Here is a 24248-nt window from a genome sequence, read left to right as displayed (position 1 = left end):
ATGATCCTGGTTAACGAACAATTAACAATTTTCAAATTTTTTTTCGATACAATTGAAAAAAACAAAAACTAAAAAAATGCACATGTAGAAAATTTAAAAAACTATAAGTGCATTTTTTTGAAATATTTTTTTTTTTTAATTTATCATTTTTAAAGAAATTCAAAAATAAGACACTGTCTATTAATGATCTTGAAGTTAACAGACGATTAGTAACTTAAGGATTTTTTTTTCAAGTCAATTACAAAAAAAATAAAAAAATAAAAAAATGCACATGTAGAAAATTTAAAAAACTATAAGTGCAATTTTTCAAAATATTTTTTTTTTTTCATAAATCATCGTTTTTAAAAAAATTCAAAATCAGGCGCTGGTTAATTATGATCCTGAAGTTAAAAGACGATTAGTAACTTAAGGATTTTTTTTTCAAGTCAATTACAAAAAAAATAAAAAACTAAAAAAATGCACATGTAGGAAATTAAAAAAACTATAAGTGCAATTTTTTAAAATGTTTTTTTTTTTTTTTATAATTTATCGTTTTTAAAAAAATTTAAAATTTATTCGTCGGCTAACTTCAGCATCATGACTAATTTCAGTATCTATTGACCTCAATATAAATTTAAAATTTTTCAAAATTATGAGTTTCATAAAAAAAAAAAGCGAGTAAAATTTCTCTAGTAATTTATATTTATTGAAAATAATAAGCAAAATACTGTACATATAATAATCGACACTTATATTTACAATGAAATATTTTCTCTACAGCGAATAATAAAAATATATATCTCATAAAATGAATAAGAATAAAATATAAATCTGTTATTTTATTCATAATGACTGATGGTCTGAAAACGCATAATAATTTAAATTAAAAAAAAAAAGAAAATGAAACAAAAAAAAAAAAAAACAAAAACTTCATACGGCACAATTGTTATGATGACTATAAATTTCACATTTCTCACGAATATGAATGTGAGAAAGCCGTAAGTAACATGAAGAGATCTAGATAATAAAAAAAAAAAAATTAATTTTCCCTCTTATAAAATAAAACAATAAAATATTTCTTATAATTTTTTTCTTGTGTCATCTTTGTCTTCAGATTTATCATCAGTAATAATTTGAACACTTCTAACAGGTCCGGATTTCCTATAACCGGAAGTTGTTACCGGCGTCATCGAGCTAGATGGCGTAGTGCTCATTAGAATAGTATTTGGCGTAATCGAACGCTGGTTATTTATCGCTAACTGCAACATCCGAAGCAGCAGCGCTTCTCTAACAGGCGGGGGTAAAATTTCATCTCCATGATTGTGGTCATCTGGGTCATTGACATCCTGGTCATAAAATTTCTGGCGGTAAACTCTTCTAGCGTATCGTGGATCTTGATAGCCTGGATTTTGTTCAGGATAATAGGAGTTGTATAAAGGATCTATTGCAGGAATCAGTCGAGGTCTGGGTTGCGGGATCGGTTCTTCGTACATGAGCCGCGGTCGTTGATAAGGAAAAGACTGTTCGTCATATAGAGCGTGGTCTAAGTAAGTCCTCGGGTGACTCAATGCCTGGACCCCGTACTGACTGACAAGTAAACGTCGGAGAAGAAGCTGGAAGTCGCGACGACTCAGCGGTGGTGCGATAGGATTTGGCGCTTCCGGTGGTAAGACAACATTCCGGTAGTAACCGTCCATGTAATCTTTTTCGTCAACTGGTTGAAGTCTCATGTAAGCTCGAGATCTCGCTTCGTGATCCATAACGTAGGGTCGAATCAATCTGGCGAACTGCCGGGGGTTGATGTAATTTTGATGATTTGCTGGATTTGGTGCAGGAACTGGTGGCGGTGGAGGCGGCTGAGGCTGCACGGGTTCCATTGGCTGCTGGCCAGGAGCTTCTGCGATGTAATCAACGTTTTCTTGTTCACTGGGTCGGGGATAAGCTCTCGCTTGCAATCGTGCCAAGATCCTTTCAACTGGTGGTTGGTAATCTTCTTCATCATTCGGAGATGGAACGAAAAGATTCGGGGGTAAGTCTTTGAGAATCTGCTGCTGTCTTCGAATGTAAAGCGGCTCCATAGTTCTTGCGTAGTCTCTTTGGGGTACGCGAGAATGCGGGACCCGGTAAACAAATTGCTCAGGAGCTTCGCGTTCTTGTTCAGCGATTTTGTTCTCTGCTTCATAGACTCTGGTGTTTTGATATTTTGAATCATCGAATTGCGCGGGTCCGTAGTTTTCTTCATTTGAAGACTTTACTTGCTGATGATGATTGTTGTGGTTATGATAAAGTATTTTAGGCCGTTCCATTCTGATTCGTTGAATTATTTTCGGGTTGTTCGTTGTCGTAAAAAGTGGTCTTGGAGTTGATAACGATCCGCTGTGATAAACATCCGAATGTTCGTCGCTACTTTCACGAGATTCTTCAACTTTAATTGTCGTTTCGTCGTGAAGTTGGCGACGTAAATTATTTCCAGTGACTGCTGATTTAGACTCGTCATCTTTTTCATCAAATTCTTCTGTTATTGGACGCAGCGTATGATCAATAGGACGTTTTGTGAAATAGTTTTTACGTTGGGTTGCAGCTTTTGCTTCGACAGTTGGTCGAATTATTTGTGAATCTTCGTCCCCATTATCTGGAGATTCTTGTTCGCTGGATGTTGATGACGGTAGAGATCTTTGGCTGTTGATAAAAGAACGCGGGCGCTTAGTGCTTTTTAAATAGTTACCGAAAACTGTTTTTGGTGCAGCTTCAGTAGAGTTGATACTAGAACTTGGCATTGGAGTTGTTTTGATTCTGCTTCTAACAGTTGTTGGCCCGACGTTTAATTTTGAATTTATTGTTGATGATGTTGATGACGTGGATGATGTAGATAATGTTGATGATGACTCTGTGGAAGTTGATGTTGAGTAGGCTAATGTCGGACTGGGTTTCCTGGTACTGGAACTTCGGTTCGTACGGGGAATAGTCTGGACTACTGATGGACGTTCCTGCAATGGTGAGACCGTCGTTGCTTTAAACCCTGTCCCATTTGATGATGAATAAGTTACTCGTTTTATTTCACCGTTTCCGTCGACAAAACCAAAGGTACCCTTAACATTGCCGAGCACGTCGCGGGTTTCTACCTGATAAATTTTTTTTACTCTTATCGTTACTTTAATACAAATTTTGAATTTTTTTTTTTACGTCAACGAGCTAATTAGGTATTTCTTTTTTTTTAATTAGATTAATTGGGGAGACCGGTGTGCAATAGATGCGGGGTAAAATGAGTCTATTTTTGGAGACCAAAAATTTTTGGGCTTAAAAGGAATCGGCTACGGTCAGTGTGAAAAAAATTTGGTCAAGAATGCTTGAAATTTGGAACTTTTGAAATTGAGACAAATTAGAACTTTTGGGAACTTTTTTTGAACTTTTGTAATTTTGATAGGAAAAAAAACTTTATCTAGAATTTTATGTAAAGTTCCGATTAGAAACCAATAGAAACTCATAAGAATCGAAGAATTTTTAGAAAAAGTTCTAAATTTTGAGTTTTTGAACTTTTTCGAAACCAAGGTAAAAATATTTTTTAAAAATGTTGTTTTTTTACTCAAAATTTATCTATAAAATTTTTTTTTTTGTTTAATAAAAATTCAAAAAAGTTCTACTCTTTCAAATTTAGAAGTCCAACACATCGAATTTTTTGGGAAGGATTTTTTCTCACACGAGGGTCTGTAAAACAAATGGGGTAAGTTGGTCCGTCTATTTTTTTTTGGTAATCTAAAATATTTTATTGACACGAAAAAATTATTCTGAAGTAAAATGGGTCAATTATAAAAAAATTTTGAATCAGCTCCAACTTGCCTCATTTTTTTTTTCAAACTATAACAGCATCTTTACATAAAAAATTCATGTCCGAATTTACCCCAGGTATTTTACGTTACCCCGTAATTCATAAGAATCGCAATATATTTGAAAAATTTTGTTTTATTTTTTTTTAGTCAAAATTTTGAGAATTCAAATCGCGCCCCGGTCTCCCTAATTTAGTATTGAATTTAAAAATTTTAAAATAAATAAAAATAATACCTTGAAAGAACCATCTCCAGCTTCGTAACCAAATGTATAAGATCCATCTTCATTTACTTTTCTAAGCTGTTTAAGAATCGCAACTTGTTCATTTTGAGATTCGGATGTTTGTTGATCGGTAACGTTCAAACAACCTGCAGTTACCAAACAAAAAACCGCCACTAGCCATGGCGTCATCTTGAATATAAACAAATAAAAACACATTGCAATTAATTTAAAAAAACCTCTACATATTTTTTTTACATTCCATTAAATATAAAACTATATATTTTTATCTCAGAATAAAATAATCCTGATTAGTAAACAATTCAAAATTTTCGGATTTTTTTCTACAAAGCAATTACAAAAAAAAAAAAAAAAAAACTAAAAAAATGCACATGTAGAAAATTAAAAAAACTACAAGTGCAATTTTTTAAAATATTTTTTTTTTCGTAATTTATAATTTTGAATAAATTCAAAAAATTATTAGACGGCTAACCAGTATCAAAAAATTAATTATTAATTACAATAAATATATAAAAATATATATTTAAATTAATAGAAATTTTACATGGTGTCACTTGATTACTAAATTTTGACTAGATATTATTAGTGATATATTTTTCAAAAATCTGCACTTGCATTTAATCACAGCACAAATAAACAAAAATAAAATGAATATTAATTTAAAAAAAAAAAAAACTGCTACCTTGCAACTGGAAATCATGTTACCGCACACGCGGTTAATTTAACAATAAGTGCGTGGGTTACAACCGCTCTATTATATATAGTGACACAATCATATATCCACCGCCCAAACCCTTCTTTTAACAAGACACCATTCATATTATCCATCGCCACATCCTCCCTCTCTCATCCTTTGGTATATATGTTTGACGCAAAGTCTTCCCAACCGACTTACTTACCACTTATTTTACCAACCTTGATGCAAACGTTTCGATTTTATCTAGACACCATATAATACATCAATTTACAATCTAATTACGATCTTATCATATATTTCCATAAAAAAAAAAATTCGTTTTTTGTAAATATCTTTATCAATATTTTTTACAAACAAAAAGTATAATTAGTTTTCTAATAACTAAATTTTTTTTTTCTTTTTAAAATTTCATAAAAAATTTTTTATTTTTTTTTTTTTCAAATTCTCATAATTAAATTTTTTTATTAAATTAGGGTATGAAAATATTTCAAAATTTTGTTAAAAAAAAATTTTCATTATTTTTATGAAAGTTACGGTAACTCGAAATTTTAAATTTATACCTGGGGTATAATGGGACACTAAAAAAATTTTGATAAAAAATTATGGAGTAAAAAAAAAATTTTTTTTGGTTTTCCGTCAGGTCTTTTTTAATTGAAGTAAAAATTTAATTTTTAATAGAAAAATTTTAAGCGGGATTTTTTTTGTTAAAAAATTTAAAATTAAAAAAAATCTATTTGATGATAAATTTAAAAAAAATAATTGAGATTGACAGGAAGGAAGGAAATAAATTATAATAGAACAGAGAGTGAAATTAATCAGCTTGTTATTACAGCGAAGGATAAAAATATACAAATGAAAGAAAAGGTAATGAAAAAAAAAAATGTAAATCAGGTAGACCAATGATGCAGGAGAATAGATGTTAGAAATCTTACGGCGACAAGTGAAAGCCATTACATGTGGGAGTAAAAAGCACGCAATGAAGGGAACAAGAGTATGTACTGTAAAATAATGCATAACAATAGTTCCCATGGTATGTAATACGAGTTATTGTAGAGTACGAAATTATCTCGTGTCTTTTTGTTGTTATTATTATTATAATATATGTTTTTTATACTTACACTCATAGGTCTCAAACCCACACAACACATAAAATATAAACAAAGACTCGTTGCATCATAATTATTTTTATCCAAATGTATTTTACTTTAAATAAATAATATAATTTATTTTATGCAAGTAATTAACATATTTATTTTATTAATTAATAGTATGAATAATAATTATAATAATAACAGGTAATTATATATTTAATATTTATTCTTTATTAATTTTATTTTTGATACATGTTCAATATAAAGGTACACAAAAAACTCATAATGTATTTGGATTTATACTAATTACTATTAAAAAAAATATATAGAGTAAAAATATGATAATTATTATTATTTTTTATTATAAACGATAATAATTATTTATATTATCAAAAATATTTACAATTTGCGTTAATAATGTTTCATATATATTTTTAATAAAAATAAAATTTATTAATTTAATATATGCCAATTTTTTTTTTATTTTTTGAATGAACCCGAGGTAAAATGGGACCATTTTACAAAAATTTTTAAATGTCTATTTTACCCCGTTTGGTGTCGCTAAAAAAATTTTTAATTGCAGAAAATTTTTGTCAGATTTTTAAATCTGGCCTGAACTTTTTGATTTAAATTTTGAAATAAAAAAATTTTTTATGTATGAAAGGAAGAGTTATTATTATTATTAACGCTTTTGTGGCATTAGAAATATATAATGCGACATATGAATAGTAAAATGAGATAATTATGCTACATATGGACGGACAAGTTGACGCAATCACAATTTGAATTCTTTCATTAGTTATATTATGCATAAAGTTAATGTCTCAGTTATTGACCTTTATAGTTTAGTTTTTTAAGTATTTTTTAGATGTCAAGATTATAAGGAAATTATATATATTGTGGAAATACTGCATCGTTTATAGTTATATATTTATTTGTTTTTTTTTTTATTTTTAGCAGAGTATCAGTATCAGATTGTATTGGATAAACTTTAAATATATGGCATCAAGTTTTCCAGATACTGCATTTTAAACTCTTGTAGTCACAGTCACAAGAAAACCCCAGAAAATTTTCAAAACCAAATTTATAAATTTAATTCTCCAAATTTTGAACTCCAAATTTTGCTATATAACTTTTTAAATTTTAAACTTAAAATATCTTAAAAACGATTCATTTTTTCAAAAAATTATAAGATATCTTTTTTATAGAAAATTTTAAGCTCTACAAAAAAGGTTTCTTACAATTTTTCTGAAAATTGAATATTTACAGAGATATTTTTAAAAAACCAATCATACTTTTTTTTGATAACTGAAATTTTTGAACATTTACTAAAATACGTAAATTTTTTTTTTAAAATTGAAATTCTTAATTGATTTCATATCAAAGTACATTTATTACCTTATTTATTATAAAAACAGATTCTAGATTTTTTGAAAAATATTTGTCAAAATTTAATATAAAAAAAAATTGATCAGTTTCATTTCTGCAGTTGATCAAAAATTCTGGGGTCCCATTTCCAAAAACTGCGACCGTTATAAGTCCAGAAGTATAACTATCAAAAGTTAATATATATATGTACGGGAGGCAGGGGGGCAAAATGGGATATCCTCTAAAAAAAGTGAAAAAAACTCTAGATATTAAACAAAATTATTAGATGCAAAAAGAAAAATTTTAATAGTTTTTGTCATAAAATAAAAGCCTCCATCATTTTTGATCTGACACTCGATTTTTGAAAAAGTTTATCAAAAAAAATTCAAAATAATGCTCTATTATATTTACAGACATGATTTAAAATTTTTGAAAAACATTCAAAAAAAAATTTATTTTATTAAATTTCGGGAGACCCCCCCCCCTGACCCCTAAATAATCTCATCGATTATTTAATCAAACGACTGTATCCTTACCTCATTTTTGAAAAAAAAAACAATCTGTCAAAATTTTTTTCCTGATTTCAAAAAAAAAGTCTATATCCCGAAAATAATAAACCATTTAACTGATCCATTAACATTACAAAAAATCTTAAATCTAACAAAAAAAAAAAGTTATTTTGGCAACTGCGACTCTTGCAATTGAGTATTAAACAGTATCAAACAATACAAACATATTTCGTTCCCTTTCTGCGTAAATCTCGTAACTGCAAAATTATAATGTCTTCAAAAATCGGTCAAAATATCTATTGTTACACGTGCGTTAATATTAAAATTCAAGTCTCTCGAATATCCTGTTATAATTATCAAAATTTGAAGCTTTTTTTATGTAAACAATGTTTTTCACTCATTTTAATTATAAAAAAAAAATTAGTTACGAGGTTTACCCAAAACGGGGACGATTTTCCTAGGGTGCAATCGGTTTCGCGGTAATAAAATTTATGTCAACTCACAAATCATAAATCAAAATAATAATAATAATAATAATAATAATAATAATAATAATAGTAGTGTATACCCACACATCAGACAAAACATTACAATGTAAATGTAAAAGCCGCCGAAGTATCTAAATTATCATTAATTGCATAAAAGCACCACAATTATTTAGCAACGGCAATACAAAATTTTCTCACTCTTTAAACTCTGTAATAATACTCCAGCTCTATCACCTCTACCTCCACTTAAATTCTCGATGTATTCTCATAATGCTACAGGATAATTAATATCCAGTTGTGCTGCCACGTAAGAACTGATCAATTTGACTTATGGAAAGTGGAGCAGAGCTGGGCGATTGTGATGGAGCAACAGCATAATAATAAGAATTTGGATCTCTTTGTGCGCCTAAATATTGATATTTCGGTTGTTGTTGTTGCTGTTGTTGACGTCGTTGCTGTTGGGCAAAAAGTTGCTGGGACTGTAGCAATTGATCAGTCTGCTGTTGTCGGTAAATAGTTTCCTGTGGTTGGGGTCTTGGACTGGGTCTTGGAATAGATTGTGGTTGGTATCGTTGTTGTTGTTGTTGCTGTTGTTGTAAATGTTGTTGTTGTTGCTGCTGTTGTTGCTGCAACTGCTGTTGCTGTAACTGATGCTGCTGTTGCTGCTGCTGAAGTCCAAGGGCAGATTGCGCGCTTTGTTGAGCGACGTATGGCTGCAATTTATGATTGACCCGATAGTCGCCAAGTGATTGGGGTAAGCTTTGATACAATTGGGTGCTGTATTGTCCACTTGTTGGGTCATAGACCAGTTCCGATTGGTAAATTGGGTCAGCTTTAACGGAAGTTACTTTGGCAACTGGTCGACTTGTTACCGGAACTGTTTTCACGTATCGTTCTAATTCGGCGGCGAAATTGAGGTGGACGTCATTGGAAGACGGCGATGGTATCAATGAATTAGCGGTAGTACTTCTTTGCTTAGCGTAAATGACACCAGGTCTTTCAGTGCTGGTGGGCGAAACATATTGAGCGGCTATTTGTAGCAAATGGGGACGGGGTGTAATGGCAACTGTTGATTGGGGACGAGGGGATGTAGACTCATAGGCTTGATAAGATGGCGTTGGTACGTGTCGAGATGACGTCGGACTGGCCAGACTGTGATAACGTGGCGCTGGAGAGGTCACTCGATAAACGGGGCTGGCTGTTGTACTGGCGGACTGTGTGACAGCATTCGGGCTTTCGTAGGCAAGACTTTCTCCCTGAACAGCAGAAACTTGAAGGTAATTTGGTTTAACTTTTGGACGATAAGTTGGTCGGATGAGCACCGGTTCGTCATTGGCTTTCAATTCCTGGCTGGCTTCCTCGTCTTCGAGAGTCAATTCGCTTTGGAAAATTGTCGTTGGTGGTCGGGCAGTTGGCTTACGTGGGTAGTTTTTCTGTGGCCGTGGACGAATCAATGGGTAGTTTGCTGGTCCGCCGATTTCGTCGGGTTCTTGTTTACTGGGTAACTCATCATCTTCTTCTTTGGGTGCGTTCGGGTCACAAGGGTTTCCAGATACGTATTCGAATTCACGACGATTGCCGTCTGGATCAATGTAACCATATTTGCCGCGAACAACGCAATCGGTACCACGAGTTTCTTCTTTGAATGAACCATCAGCTGCTTCATAACCGAATGTGAATGATCCATCGTCATTTACTTTGTTGTAATTACGAATTGTCTGAACCGGCGCGACTTTTGATGGGCTTTCGATGTCTTTGGATCGTGGCGACGGAAGTGCTCGTGTGCGTGGTTGATAAGCAGTATCTTGTCTTTCTGATAAGTAACTCGCACCATCTTCTGCTTCTACTTCTTCGGCAGCAGACAGTCGGGTGTCTTCATCTTCGTAGTATATCTGGGGTGCTGCTAGTTGTGGACGCAATTGAACACGTCGAGCTGACACTAGAGCGACCGTTAGATATACCTATAAAATAACCAACAAAATACCATTAAAATATGAATATACACTCATGCCATAAAAGGAACAGAAAAATTTTAGAAATTTTTTAGTGATTTTTGCAAGACTTTAAGGAGGTTTGACCGAATCTAATGTAAAAAGGATTTTCCAACTTTAAGATTTGAAACTTAGTATAGATGTAAAGAAGTACTTTATCTATGTATTCTCAAAATTTGAATATGACCCACCGCCTAGTTTTTTAGAAAAAAAGATTTAAAAATGACGTTTTCAAAGTTCTTATACACAGGCTCTTATGGCGGACAAGCTTCCGTCATGACTTGTTCGATTATTTTCATTATTAACCTCCCAAGTTTAAGAAATAAAAAACCACATGCCATAAACATGAATATTTTTGGAATATGATAAGATTTTAATAATATAGTGTTACCGTTGTAATTATTTAAATAATTCAAGTTAAACTTTATTATTTAATCTCGTTCATCGACAGAGATACAAATTATTGAGGGTCTGGCAACGTCGCGGAAGCAGCTGAGATAAAAAACAAAGATAGAAATACATTAATAAGAGAGACGAGATTATAAATAAATTTTTCCCGCTTTAATTTGAATATCGATGTGTAAGAAGTTAGAGCGCGCTGTTGCCAAATCTTTTTATTAAATCATGAGTCAAAAATAACCAAGTCATTTCATTACTTTCTTTAATTTAATAACTAATAAATATTAATTTATGAATTCGTTGTGTTATTATAAATTGAAATAATGAATTTTCATAACTATTAGGAGAATTTAGCAAACAAAAAAATTCAAACACTACTTTGACTCACTAGTCTCAGTCGAACCTCCTTAAATTTACAGAGAGTGCAACACTACGAGAGTTACATTAGGGAGATTCTGTAAACCAATGCATAGGTCGTTTAGCAAATTTATTCAGCTTCAATTTGACTTTTTTTTAACTTCGGACTTGTCGCAGATATATCAGCTTTTAAACAAAAAATTATCCTTGTGGCTTTGATCATCGACTTTCCGGTACCAATGATTGCACAGTAAATTTAAGAGCGACGTTTAAAACTTGAATAAATTTCCTCCAAGACCCTTTCACCATTTTTTGAAAAAAAATTTTTTTTTTATTTTTAACATCCATTAGAAATAACTACAAGAAAAAGTATACAAGAAATATTGCGTTACTACACCGGAAAAATTTATTGAAAAAACGCGATTTGAATCTGGCGTGAATTCGAAGCGAGAACTTTTTTTTTAATCTTCTCGAAATTAAATTAATTTCAGATCGTAGTGGATATGAATTTAAATAAAATTAATATTAATTTCGAGATCACTCCCGTTTTTTTATTGTATAACTAAATTACAATATTATCATTGTTGTTTTATTATTATATATGATGATTAGTGGTAAATTAAGATTTAAGATAAAAATATAAATGCATTTGTTCCACTGTAAAAAAAATGAATCGAAAGTTTGAGAAAATGCGTAATGCTTCCGTCTCAGATTGTGCTGCAGTACTAGTACAGAATGCTTTGTATTAGCGCGGAATTGTGAGAACAGTATTCGTGACTCTGACGTAATATGTATATGACTTATATATAAATATATATATAAATAAAATATATAGAGTCCGGCGTGTGAGTGACCTAAATCCGGGATAGGACTCGCGGCCCACGGCGACCTAGCGTGAGATTCAGATTGAGCGCGTCGTAACTCGCGCTCACTCTCCTTGAACCCTCGGCGGTGGCGGCAACCACGGCGGATGTAATGCTCAATGCAACCACGCCTGGATCTAGATTTGTATATTTAAATATATATGTATATATAGATATAAAAAAAATATTCAAGTAAACTCAAGTAACTCGACGATTGGCGCACCTTTACAAATGTATATAAATAAATATATGTAGATGTATATATATTATATATATTTTGATGTTTGATTATATTAGTGTTTGGTATACAAGATTTTTAATTGTTCATTGCCTGGAGCAATGTCCTTCATATGTTACATCATTACATCATATAAAATTTCATAATCTTTTGTCGATACAATTATACTTCCTATTGAATTCAAATTATAAATAGACGTGATATTGTTTGTTGTTTGAAAAATTTTTTTTTATCTATGCAAAGTCATAATTTTTAACATGGGTTTAAATGATGTAATACAGTCGACGTCATAAGCCGGATCTAGGGTACAAGGGAAATTTTTTTTAAATTTCAGTCTTCCGTGCGTTTAGTTTTGTTCTCGACTACTCGTTATAAGACTGTGTTTATTTTATATCATTTTAAACGTCATATTTACGTTTTGTCACATGCGCCAGTGTCCCGATTTTTCTAGTGCTTATAGCGCTAAAATAAATACTTATCTTTTTACACTAATAATAATTGTAATGTAAAAAATAATAATGACAACGGTATTAATTACAATAATAATAATAATAATTGTTATTGATCAACATAATGCTCAATAAAACTTTTAAATTGTAACAGAAGCTTTAATTGTAATTAATCATTACAATTATCACCAATAAATAATATTTAACTTAATATTTATAAAATTATTATCCGCGAAAGATCGATAGTAAATTTTCATAATAAATTTATATATTTTGTTGCTATTGTTAGTTTATAATTTATGTAATTTTAACGGAGGCTTATAACGGGATGTCTGCTACGAAACTCAAAAAAGTGGTTAAGTGGGTGCTGTTTGGACTCAGCTGCCGATTAAGGGGAGGCTTATAATGGATAGTCGACTGTACATTGATATTGTCTATTATTTGAAATATGTTTTTTTTATCTATGGTTATAATTTTTAACACGAGTTTAAATGATGTAATATATATAATATATACTATTATTAGTTAAAAAAAAATCTTTGTGTAAACGGAAACATAAAAATTAGTAATTTGCCACTCCTTGGAAATATTTATTTATTAATTATTTCACTCTCAAGGACGATGGTGAAATATATTTAAATAATATATTACCCGCGAAATTTAATTACATATAATTTTCAAAATAAATTTTTTAAAATTTCAATTTAAAATTTTTTTCATATATTTATTACTACAGTTACTAATTTGAAAAATAATTATTAAGTGTCCTAATAATGCACTTACTACAATAAATGTTCATAAACATATATAATTAAGTTAAAAAATTATTGTCATATATGTCAATGTGTATCTATAAATATAATGTGTTTTTTGAACTCTAAGTGAAAGCAGTGAAAGTGAAATGTGCGATTAGATTAATAAACTATTAAATTAAATTATCAAGGTTACTATACATATTTATTTATTTATAAATAAATAACTATATCATATTTATAAATTTATATAATTATATATAAAAAATATCATTTATATTTTTTATATATACATATATATTTATTATTTCACTGCTTGCATTAGACATCAGATACTGCATGTACTACAGATCATGATATCACGGATACTTCAGGTAAATATATACACACATATATATATATATATATAGAGACCAAGTGGGAGACTAAATCTAAGACTGAGTCAGTAGATATAAATGAGCTAATGAGTTCTTGTGGTTCGATCGCTCTGGGAAAATCGTGAGTCTTTTATGTACAGACGAATGACTCTGTAATCAGTTCCCGTTCAGGCATATGCCAGTCACGCACACGTTTTAAAACTTTGTTGAAACATTATTTTATATCTATATATATCTATGTATGTATGAATGTATGAAATAGTGCAAAGTAGAGTTGAGGTTTACTTCAAGTTAAGTTCTACATACATTTATATATTTATATATATATATATATATATGTATTACTATTATATAGCGTAAATACAAACCACCACGCCCTGCACACCCGATTAGCTGCTCGAGTTTCTCTCTATTCGCCCCGACACATTCTTTCTATATGCTCTGACTTCCCGTTACCATTTTTTATTTTTTTTTAATTTCACTTAAAAGTGATAGTGATATATATTTTTTATATATTTTTTAAACCGCTTTTTTTATTTTTACTTTATCAAGATCATGCAAATATATAGATTACTTTTTATAGTAATCGACCGGTATACTTATATTTGCTGAGATAATTTTATTACTTATTTTTATGTTATGTAATTATTCATATATATTTTTTTATAATGTATTTGAATTAATAATATATGTGATTATCAGAAATTAGTCTAATTAATGAGATAGAAGTGGGGGTTAATCTTTTTTTTTTAAATTGAAATTTGAATTTTTAAATTTTGGCGGGAAATAAAATTGAATTTTTTTTTAAAAATAAAATTTAAAAAATTCAGGACTTAAAATTTTTATTTAGAAAAAAAATTCAAAATTTATGTTAATTATATATTTAAGTATTTAAAATATATGTAATTATTAAAAATTATCAGTAATTTCTAAAAGACTTTTTTATTTTCCATCGTAAAAATAATCAGATCCCTTTTAAAATTTAAATCTTTCACAATTTCAAAATTTAAAAACCCGCGCCATAAAAATTTAAATTTATCTAATTCTAAGCTTGTTATCTTTTAAAAAATTTCTAATGCCCGAAATTTTTCTAAACCAAAAATAAGTTAAATTTCCATATTTATCATTTCATAATTTAAAATAAAAAAAAAAATTATACAATAATCTACTTTACTATTTATAAATTCAATTATTCATTAACTTTCCCGATAATTGATTCAATACAGATCAATATTTAATAGTGCGCTCATTAATAATTAATAGAAATAAAACTACCGGTTAAACTTTTCCACAAAATACGTAATTGTTTTTAATTCAAATTAAAAAAAAAATTTTTTTTCTACTTGAACAAATTGACTAGTTAATTATTGGGCAATATTTAAGGACATGGTAATTTCATTGAATTTTTATAACATCTTTATTAACGGATTCGTACTGTAACACTATGACCGGACTTACTTTCGTTACTCCAAGGACGGCTATATGATGAAAGTGAAAAGACACAATGTGTAATACATATATCTATATATTGCATACAAAGAGTATGTTGTATGATTTATAAATGAAGTATTGTCAACATATGCGTGAAATGAATTAAAATTTTGTAAATTAACTTCGCGTATTAGAGCTCATTAGCATGCGCGCTCTCTCCCATTTTTTCTCGCGGTCTTTCTTCATATATATATGAAACATTGTTTTTACTAGTACTTATATATATTTACTGCGTCATTAAACACAAGATCATTAGACTCAATAACATACTTATATATAAATTTTTTTTTTTTTTTTTTTTTTTTTTTTATAGAGTCCTACTTATTTTTTATTTTAACTGATAATTTATGTACTGAAAATTTAAATGGTATGAAAAAAAAATTTTCACTAAATAACACAGCACATTTTTTTGGAATTTTCAAAATTTAAATTTTCATATAAAAAAAAAAAATCACTTCTAATCACAAATTGATTTTAAAAAAATCACTCAGTATTAAAATTAGTAAAAAAAAAAAAAATGGTTTAATTAAATAGTAATTAAAATAAAATTGTTAATTGATTAGTTAATAAATAAAGACCTTGAAACATACCAGGATAATAATTCGCATGATGTAAATTGAGTTGTAAAAAATTTAGAATAAAAGGGTTGAGACAAAACAATTAAATTTACTGTTACGAGTAGTTCTCTGTGAGTTTCACTGAGAAAGTGCAACGAGATAGTAGGTAGAACGGTGCTTTATAAACTATACGACAGTTTATCCACCAGGTGGGGGTATATTCTCACTTCTGGATAGGCTTCCTTGTTCGTACACGTAAGTTAAGTGTCCATACCCTACTGGATTGTGGAACAATCGAGTCCTATGTAAAATAACTCCAAAGTTACATACCGTAAATTCCTGGTATATATATATACTTATACCTATATATATGTATTATTAAATACAATATGAATTAAAGTTGTATTAGTAATTAGTTATCATTATTTATTATGTATGTGTATCAATAAAAAGTTTGGGCTTGGCCATTGCCAAACTTTACCGCCAAAGATAGGGCTCACTTACGTCATTTGAAACATTCCTTTTGAATACTTGATAAATTTTATTCATATTTATATCTATATATATTTATATGTGTACTTTATACATATGATTAATGACAGGAAATTAATTTGAATTATGAGTGCATGCATTACATTTTTTATTTTTTATTTTAATTATTTTAGAAAATTCACATTCTTTTTATTTTATCGGTTAATTGTGCTAATTATTTATTTTCTTTTTTGTGTTCATTGATATTAATTAGATAATTTTATTAAAAATTCTAATTTAAGATTAAAAATTTTGAATTTTTTTATTTATTGTCTACTTTGGTTTTTGACTTTTTGGAAATAATTTTTTTATTCTTACTCCAGATGTAGATAATTTATTTAAATATTTTATTTTGTCTTTATGTAAGAAGACTGGGGCAAGATGAGATGCTTTTGAAATTTTCCAAAATCAAAAATTATGGGCTACGATTTAGTAAAAAAATTTTTTAAATAAAAATTTCAAATTTAATTTTGGATTTTTATGAATTTTTTAATGATACTAAGCATGGGGGTAAAATGGAGCGCTTTAAAAATTTTTTAAAATTCAAATTTTTTTTTTTACCGCGGAAATGAATTTTTTTTATTGAAAATATTTATAAATTCATTTAAGTTCGTTATTAATTTATAAGCAAAATGAAAGTGCAGTTATTAGGATAAATTATATTCCCTAGTAAGTATTCAGCCCGCCAATAAATTTGATTAACAAATTGCAGTTATGACAGATTAGTTATCGTGAATATTAATTTATTATTTAAATATAAAATCCAGAGGTCTGAATACTGATATTTTGTTGCATATAATTACTTGAATTTTTTAGTATACTATAGATTTCATATAAATCTGGTTATTACATTCGTCATAGTGGAATTTTGCAATAACCCCGTGTAAAAAAAATTGTTGGAATGGCGTTGACATTTTTTTTTTTTTGTATTTTTAGAAGTTTAAAAATCAGTTGAAAAAAATTTATCTTTGTGTAAGTTTTTAAATTTAGAATAGCGCATGAAACAAATCATGAAGTTGGCTGATCACCCGTCGTCTGAAATCGAATTTAATTTTGAATTACACACAATTTTTCATGATTACCCGCATTGGAATTTAAAATTTCAGTGTCAGCAGCCAGTCAGAAATAATTTAAATTAAAACCAATGGAGGCAAAAATTTGAACTTTCCAGTGCAAATTTGCTGAAAAATTATACATCGTATCCCAAAAAATTTGACATTTTCACTTTTTTTTAAAAATTGAGTCATTGTAAGAATGTGCATTTTATGCAAAAATTTTAGAAGCCAAATTGTTTATTTAGTATTTTAAAATAAATATTATAATATGTCGTATGCCACACGCAGACTTTCGCGCCATTCTAATATGTCGTATCCCACATTCGTATAAGTTACCCGCTTAATGTTTTTAATTTTAAGGACACAATTAACGACATGACAGGAGTAACAATGTAATTATGTATAATTTTTTTACTTTTCTTATATCATGTAATGCAAAATTATTTATTCACTACACGTGTCTGTATTTTATGAAAACATGAAAATAAATTTGTAGGTTATACCGATTTATACATAAGACAAATAAACTTTTTTTTGCGAGCGTGAAAAGTTTTTACCGTCTCCTGAAAAATTTTTCAAAACGTGGGTTAAAATGGGCCCTACTTTCCTCCCTTGGTGTGTAATATACTATACTCTTGAATTTTTTTTTAAGTCCCAAAAATGATCAACCCCAGGTTCAAAATTGTCTAAAATTTTGAAGTTCACTGTTATGAATTTTTTTGAAAAATGGGAATCGTACTATTTAATATTTTTTAGTATCACGTATAGAATCCAATTTAAATTTAATTATTTTAGAATTGTTAAAAAAAAAAAAATCAACCTGCCAAAATTTATAAAAATAGTTTTTTTGAGAAAATTTTTTGGAAGAGCGGGAACTGGGTAAATTATTTTTTAGTGAAAAAAAAAGAAATTATGAAGGCAATTAAAATTAAAATTACTGCAGATTTGATCAAAATAAAAAAAAGAAATTGGGTTCGAGCTCACAAGCCACGAAAATTCTCCGTCATGCCTTGATCATTTAAAAATAAAATATTTCAACACAATAAAATAAATTATTCAAATTAAATTTATCAGAGTAATAAATTAAAATAAATAAATATATAAATAAGCGTAATTAAATATTTTTATTTAAATATATTATTTTTCGACATTTTTACAAAAAGCTCAATTTTAACAGAAATAATTAAAAATTTTTTTTTATAAATATTAAATTCAGAAATTTTGTATTTTCTTTAATGAAAATGTCATTTTTTTTTTTTTAAATTACATTTATTTTGTCATTTTTTCACAGTACAATAAATAGTCAATTCAAATCTGGAGTGAATCTTACACTTATATTATATTTTTTGTAGATATAGTAAAAAACAGGGGTAAAATGGGCCGCCAGTTTTCTGTCAAAAAAATGTTTCTTTTTTTTTATCCTCGCTTACAATCCATAGAAAAAAATGGGGCAAGTTGTGGTCAATTTGAAATTTCTTTTTTTCTTTCAAAAATTTAAAATTTTTGCCGCCCAGACTAAGCTAAAACTTTTTCCATTCGTATCAACAAACTGTGCAAACATTTTTTTTTTAAAGCAATTTTTTTGTCCTTAAACTTCGTGTCCCATTTTGCCCCAATTTCCGCTAAATAATTAAATCATCTAAATATAATTAACAATTTTACAAAATATTTAAAAATTTAATGACTTCATAAATTAAAAAAAAAAAATTATTTGTAAGATTCACCCCAGCCTGTCAGAAATGAAAATATTTTTCACTCATACCCTGTTGTCTTTTAATAAATTTTTTTCTAACGTCATAAAAACAATTATAATTATTACTTATTAGTAATATCCAAAACTTATGTCATGTAAAGGCGTCGCAGCATTCTGAGGAAGTGCATATTCTCTAGCTAATTGATCAAGAATACCCGCATTGTGTGCCGCTCGTTGAACATTACGAGTCTGACTAGGTTGAGCTTCCCGCGCAGGAGCTGGGCTAAATTGCACAGGTCCTTGATTGAGTGCCTGAGAAACGGGTGGTCGATCCGCGTAATCAAATTGCTGTGAAAACTGCGACTGTCCACTGGCAGCTGGAGTAAATATCGGTACTTTTGGTTGTGGAGCATAAGCTTCGTTTTCGTGATACTGAGGGCGTGATACAGGTCTTGGTGCTGGGGGTTGGGGTGGTGGTGGTGCTGGTCGCGGAATTTGTTGCTTAGCATTCGCTGGTTCTTGAGGGTAATCGTAATCAAGTGGCTGCTGATTTTTGTCCGTTGAATCGTCAACTAAAGTTGGGGGTGCGACAGTTATTCCTTCTCCAGAGGGTTGGAATCCATATTGGTTTGCACCGTATTCAACTACTCGGACTTTACCAGTATCATCGACAAAACCATATTTACCCTTCACTTCGCCATTTGCAAGCTTGGTTTCTATTTTAAAAGAACCATCTGCTCCTTCAAATCCGTAAGTGTAAGAACCATCTTCATTGTGCCGATTTATTTGCTTTAATATCGCAACTGGAGGGGTTGGTTTTGCTGCTGGTTGTTTTTCACCCCTTTGTACGGGTACGTTATCATAATTTCGAGGTATTTCTTCTTGTCTTTTGAAACCATTCTCATAGTCTTCGTAACCGCCTGCTTGCAAAGATGGCTGCTGATATTGACCATGACATGTCGTCATTAACAGGCCAAGTATAACCTAAAATTTATATTTATTTTATTAATGTCTTTAATAATTTTTTATTTACAGGTCATGTATTTTTAAATTACTGTAAGAGAGGCTGCGGCAAAATGGCCACTCAAAAATTTTATTAAAAATTTGGAAAATTGTGAAAAAACACTCAGAACTTAAGCTGAGAATTTATTGGATGATAGTCTTCGAAATAAAAATTTTTTGTTGCTTTTAAAATTACGTAGAATAAACAAATTTTACAGGTGATTGTTATAATTTTTATAGGCAGACAAATACTACGTATGTATATAAATATAAGTGCACTATATAATAAATTTATGTAAAACATATTGATAATTTAAAGAAATTATTTTTAAAATTTTATTGCTGTCATAATTTTATTTATTTTTTTAAACTGTCAATTGTTTTGAAATTTAAATTTAAGTAAAAATTTCGTACGCTAAATTTACGGCAGTTTTATTGTTACAGAGAAAATCGGGGCATAGACTCAACTTCGTCCGGAAAGAGAATGAACTTCAGTATTGCCCCACTACTGATTATTTTTAAGCTGCGCATGCGTAAGGAAAAGTGGGAGAGTATTAAGCATGCAGAACACGGAGTGGGGTTAAGAAACGGAAACAAACTAAACGAACTTCAGATCAATACGAATTATCTGGGGCACAATGGGGCACTTCAAAAATTAAAAAAAAAAAGAAATTCCTTAGGATAAAAAATTTAGTTATTTAAAATAGTAATAATTAATTGAAAATTAAGTAAATATGTGAATTGAAAAAATGTAATGTAATTAAAATCAAAAAATAATTTCTTTACTAAAATAATAAAATTTTTTTATTAATTAATTTTGCTCATTCAAAATTTGCCATTTTTTTCGTAAATTTTTAAAAATAATTACACCGTTACACCCTTGTAAAAAAAAAATTCAAATGAAATTTGACATGTAAAACTTCTAAATATGAGGCTGATTAGAACTTCGTTTAACTTTTTTTGAATTTTTGACATTTTAATAATAAAAACTGACTTAAAACTTTATGTGGGCGAATTTTGAGTCAAATGAAAACGTTTTTAAAATAATTTTGAAAACGTACACTTACTAAATTCTTCCCTCCCAATATACAAGTTTCAAATTAGAGATGTTTGAACTTTTTTGAAAGAACGAAAAATTTTAAAAAATTATATTTTGAAAATTGTTTCAAAAATCTTCTCACCTTCAATTTCTTCCCAAAAATTCAAAATCTATATTTTTTTCAATTAACACCATATTCGAAAAAAATGAAACCAAGTTCTAATCTATCACAAATTTCTCCAATTCAAAATTTTTTGAATCTTTTTGAAACAAATTATTTTTCGCGGGTAAAACCAAAACACCGAGCCAGTAAACGGTCGTATTTTTAAAAATACAAGATTGCAAAAAAAAAAATAATAAAATTTTCTAAAGTTGTCAATCAAACAGCGCAAGTATTTTCTTACGTAATCCCAATAAAAATCTAAACGTAAGTAAAAATGAAATAATGATTTACAGGTCGTGTTCATTCACTGTACCGATCATTATATTTAAATAATATCAAAATAACTATAATTAATAAACTATACTATTACAATAATTAAATCACTTATAACAAAATTAAAATAATGAAATAGTGAAACTCGATAATTATAGTTATACAGGAAATATAAAAAATATTTTCCTTTCATCCGATTTATCTACATATATATATACATTCGTTAAAGTAATTGTTATACAATGAAATTTAATAATCCGCGCTTACATGATTAAACATATCCATAAAAAAAGTTGCCTACCATTCACAAATAAAACTAACAATAGGTAAATTCCTTATCACATATATATATTTGTATATATATATATATATATATACATATATATACACACATGATCACCCGCAACACATCTGGGAAACAAATAATTCACACTACCAATACGTACCATAATAAAAGTGCTCATGATGATCTCGTTTTTTTTTTTATTTTACTTTTCAATAATTCATTAGCTCCGTATTTAATTAGATGTAATTACAAGAGTTTAAATAAAACAAACAAAAAAAAAACTTAGTTCCTTATTACTTAATAGACCTATTAGACCTAATGTGTGATTGTATTAGTGGACAGCGAAATTAGAATAGAAGTCGGAGCTTGAATCGGGGCCTTGATATACCTTAGGACCCCGTCTAATCCCCCTACGGACTCGTTGGTCCCCTTGACTCCTCCCCAACCGGGCAAGCTACTGTCCGACCAACAATTTGCTGGGATAGTACACTTACTGCAGTGGATAGTAGGATAGATTTAACCAGCTAGACACCAAGCAAAAGAACTTTCACTATCTATCGTTCTCGTATCGGTCATACCGGGCACCTTAGCATTGCGGAACCTTGTGTAGGCTCTGTACTGGTGTATACTAGCTGATATCACTAAGACTGTACGCGGAAAATCTGTCTTACTTGTATTGGCTCTTGGCGTGTTTGCTGGATTTTACCTTCAATGGATTATCTATATGTTATGCATTTTACCCGTAATTTCTCCTACTTTCACCTACGGCTTTGTTACTTATTACTTATTACTCATTACTCGTTACAGTAACTGCGTATATGATTACTTTAGTTATTGTTAATATTTATAAATACATTTTTTTTATATATATGTTCAAAAGTATTAGACTGGAAAACATTTGCGGAATGTGGATTACATTGGAATTAATCATTTTTTATTTATATTTGATTACATGTGGAGGTAAATTAACTCCAGAATGGAAAAATTAACTCCGTATTCGGAATAATTTTTTTTAAACGGAACTCCGATTTAAGCGGTAAATTTGAATTTGAATTATATCCGTATTCACTTCCAATTTTTTGAGGGGGAGAGGAGGGGGCAAAATGGGCCCCAAAATTTAAGGGGTTCATTTTGCCCCGAATCATTCGAGGCACTCAAAATTTTTAGTGGCCCATTCCCCCCCTCTTCTCCTATTAAGGGAGAGTGGGGCAAAATAGACCCCTGGGGGAAAATGGGCTGATATTTATATTACATATAAACCCTCATTTATTGAGGGGCCCATTTTGCCCCCCCCCTTCCCTTCTCTATTTTATAATATTTTTTAACCTGATTTTTTTTTTTTTATAAAAAATTTATAAAAATTATTTAATAAAAAATTTATAAAAATTCATAAAATTTCTAATAAATATTTGAAATTTAAAAAAATTGTAATTTATAAATAAAATTTGAAAATCAAAATCTATAAAAAAAAAGATGATTTGCAATTTTTTTTATAATAAATTGCTTTCTGTCCGATTGATGTATGTATCAATTAATAATCATAAGGAAATACCTAAGACGGTATTTTTATTGATTAAAAAAAAAAAAAAAATTACACTAATAATTTTCCTATTTAAATTTCCTTTAGCATAAATAATAATACTAATTTCCCAGAGTAATGTACTTTTATTATAACCAATACAAAACTTATATATGTAATTTAAATTTATATCATGGATGTGCACTTATATACGAACTTGTAACTTGAAAACTAACTTACGGTCAAGCTACCGCAAGATGCAGGTTCATTGCTGCTTGAATATAAATATCGCAAGTAAAGATAAAACGTGATAGATATATACTTTATATATACATACGTATTCGTTCAACTATATATAAATTTATACTAGTCTATACAAGTTTATGGGGGTCTATAATTTTAACGCTTTCACATTCACATATTATATCCTTATACAAAGTTATTAATTTATAAATCCGCAAATCGAATTTACTTATCTCCAATTATCTGCAGACATTCTTAATAGTCCTGGAAAATTGTGAAATATTTACCGGAGATATGTATTGATCATTGGTTGCTATATATTATATACATAGTATATAAATTAAAAATAAGTCAAGGACTAATCCTTGATATATAATAATTTAAGCAAACATATCATTAAACTCATTATTGTTATTATTCTTAAAAAAAAATTGGAAATAGATGGCGCCTTTATGCAAGAAAATGTTGAAATAATAATAATGATTAAAAAAATGGCAGCTTAATTTTTTCGTGAATTGTCAAGTTCTCGTTTTTATTAATTGTAAATGAACCAAAAGGATTTGAAAAGTGATTTTTATAGGGATCTTCTATTTTGAAATTTGAATATAATGAAACATAAAATAGATCAATGTTGTGAATTTTTGACGTTATTGTGTTAACCAGCATCTGTAAATACCCTGCCGGGCCTGAATTCAGTAAATTACCGAAAATTACCGGAATTTACGGTTTTTTGCTGCAAATTGTGGGATTTAATGTCAAATAACGGTATTTTG

At 29.1% G+C, this 24248-nt stretch overlaps 3 protein-coding genes across 3 annotated transcripts; all 3 read right to left on the bottom strand.

Annotated features, from left to right (window-relative positions):
* Nucleotides 1–1058: 1058 nt before the first annotated feature.
* On the bottom strand, nt 1059–4215 carry LOC103573648 (uncharacterized). Its single transcript, XM_053741726.1, has 2 exons — nt 4039–4215; nt 1059–3101 (listed from the first exon to the last, which is right to left on the bottom strand). Exons 1-2 carry the CDS (start codon nt 4213–4215, stop codon nt 1059–1061), a joined length of 2220 nt encoding a protein of 739 aa, XP_053597701.1.
* A 1993-nt stretch (nt 4216–6208) lies between these two features.
* LOC103573619 (mediator of RNA polymerase II transcription subunit 12) lies at nt 6209–15878 on the bottom strand. The gene is made up of 2 exons (XM_008552776.3): nt 15705–15878; nt 6209–10158 (listed from the first exon to the last, which is right to left on the bottom strand). The coding sequence occupies exons 1-2, from the start codon at nt 15720–15722 to the stop codon at nt 8482–8484; spliced, it is 1695 nt and encodes a 564-aa protein (XP_008550998.1). The 5' UTR covers nt 15723–15878; the 3' UTR covers nt 6209–8481.
* A 2661-nt stretch (nt 15879–18539) lies between these two features.
* LOC103573618 (uncharacterized) lies at nt 18540–22061 on the bottom strand. Its single transcript, XM_008552775.2, has 2 exons — nt 21874–22061; nt 18540–19934 (listed from the first exon to the last, which is right to left on the bottom strand). Exons 1-2 carry the CDS (start codon nt 21889–21891, stop codon nt 19080–19082), a joined length of 873 nt encoding a protein of 290 aa, XP_008550997.1. The 5' UTR covers nt 21892–22061; the 3' UTR covers nt 18540–19079.
* Nucleotides 22062–24248: the final 2187 nt, after the last annotated feature.

Source organism: Microplitis demolitor, chromosome 9, assembly GCF_026212275.2.
Source record: "Microplitis demolitor isolate Queensland-Clemson2020A chromosome 9, iyMicDemo2.1a, whole genome shotgun sequence".
NCBI lineage: Eukaryota > Metazoa > Arthropoda > Insecta > Hymenoptera > Braconidae > Microplitis > Microplitis demolitor.
The sequence above is the reverse complement of the archived record's forward strand: the minus strand, read 5'-3'. Positions and strand labels throughout refer to the sequence as shown.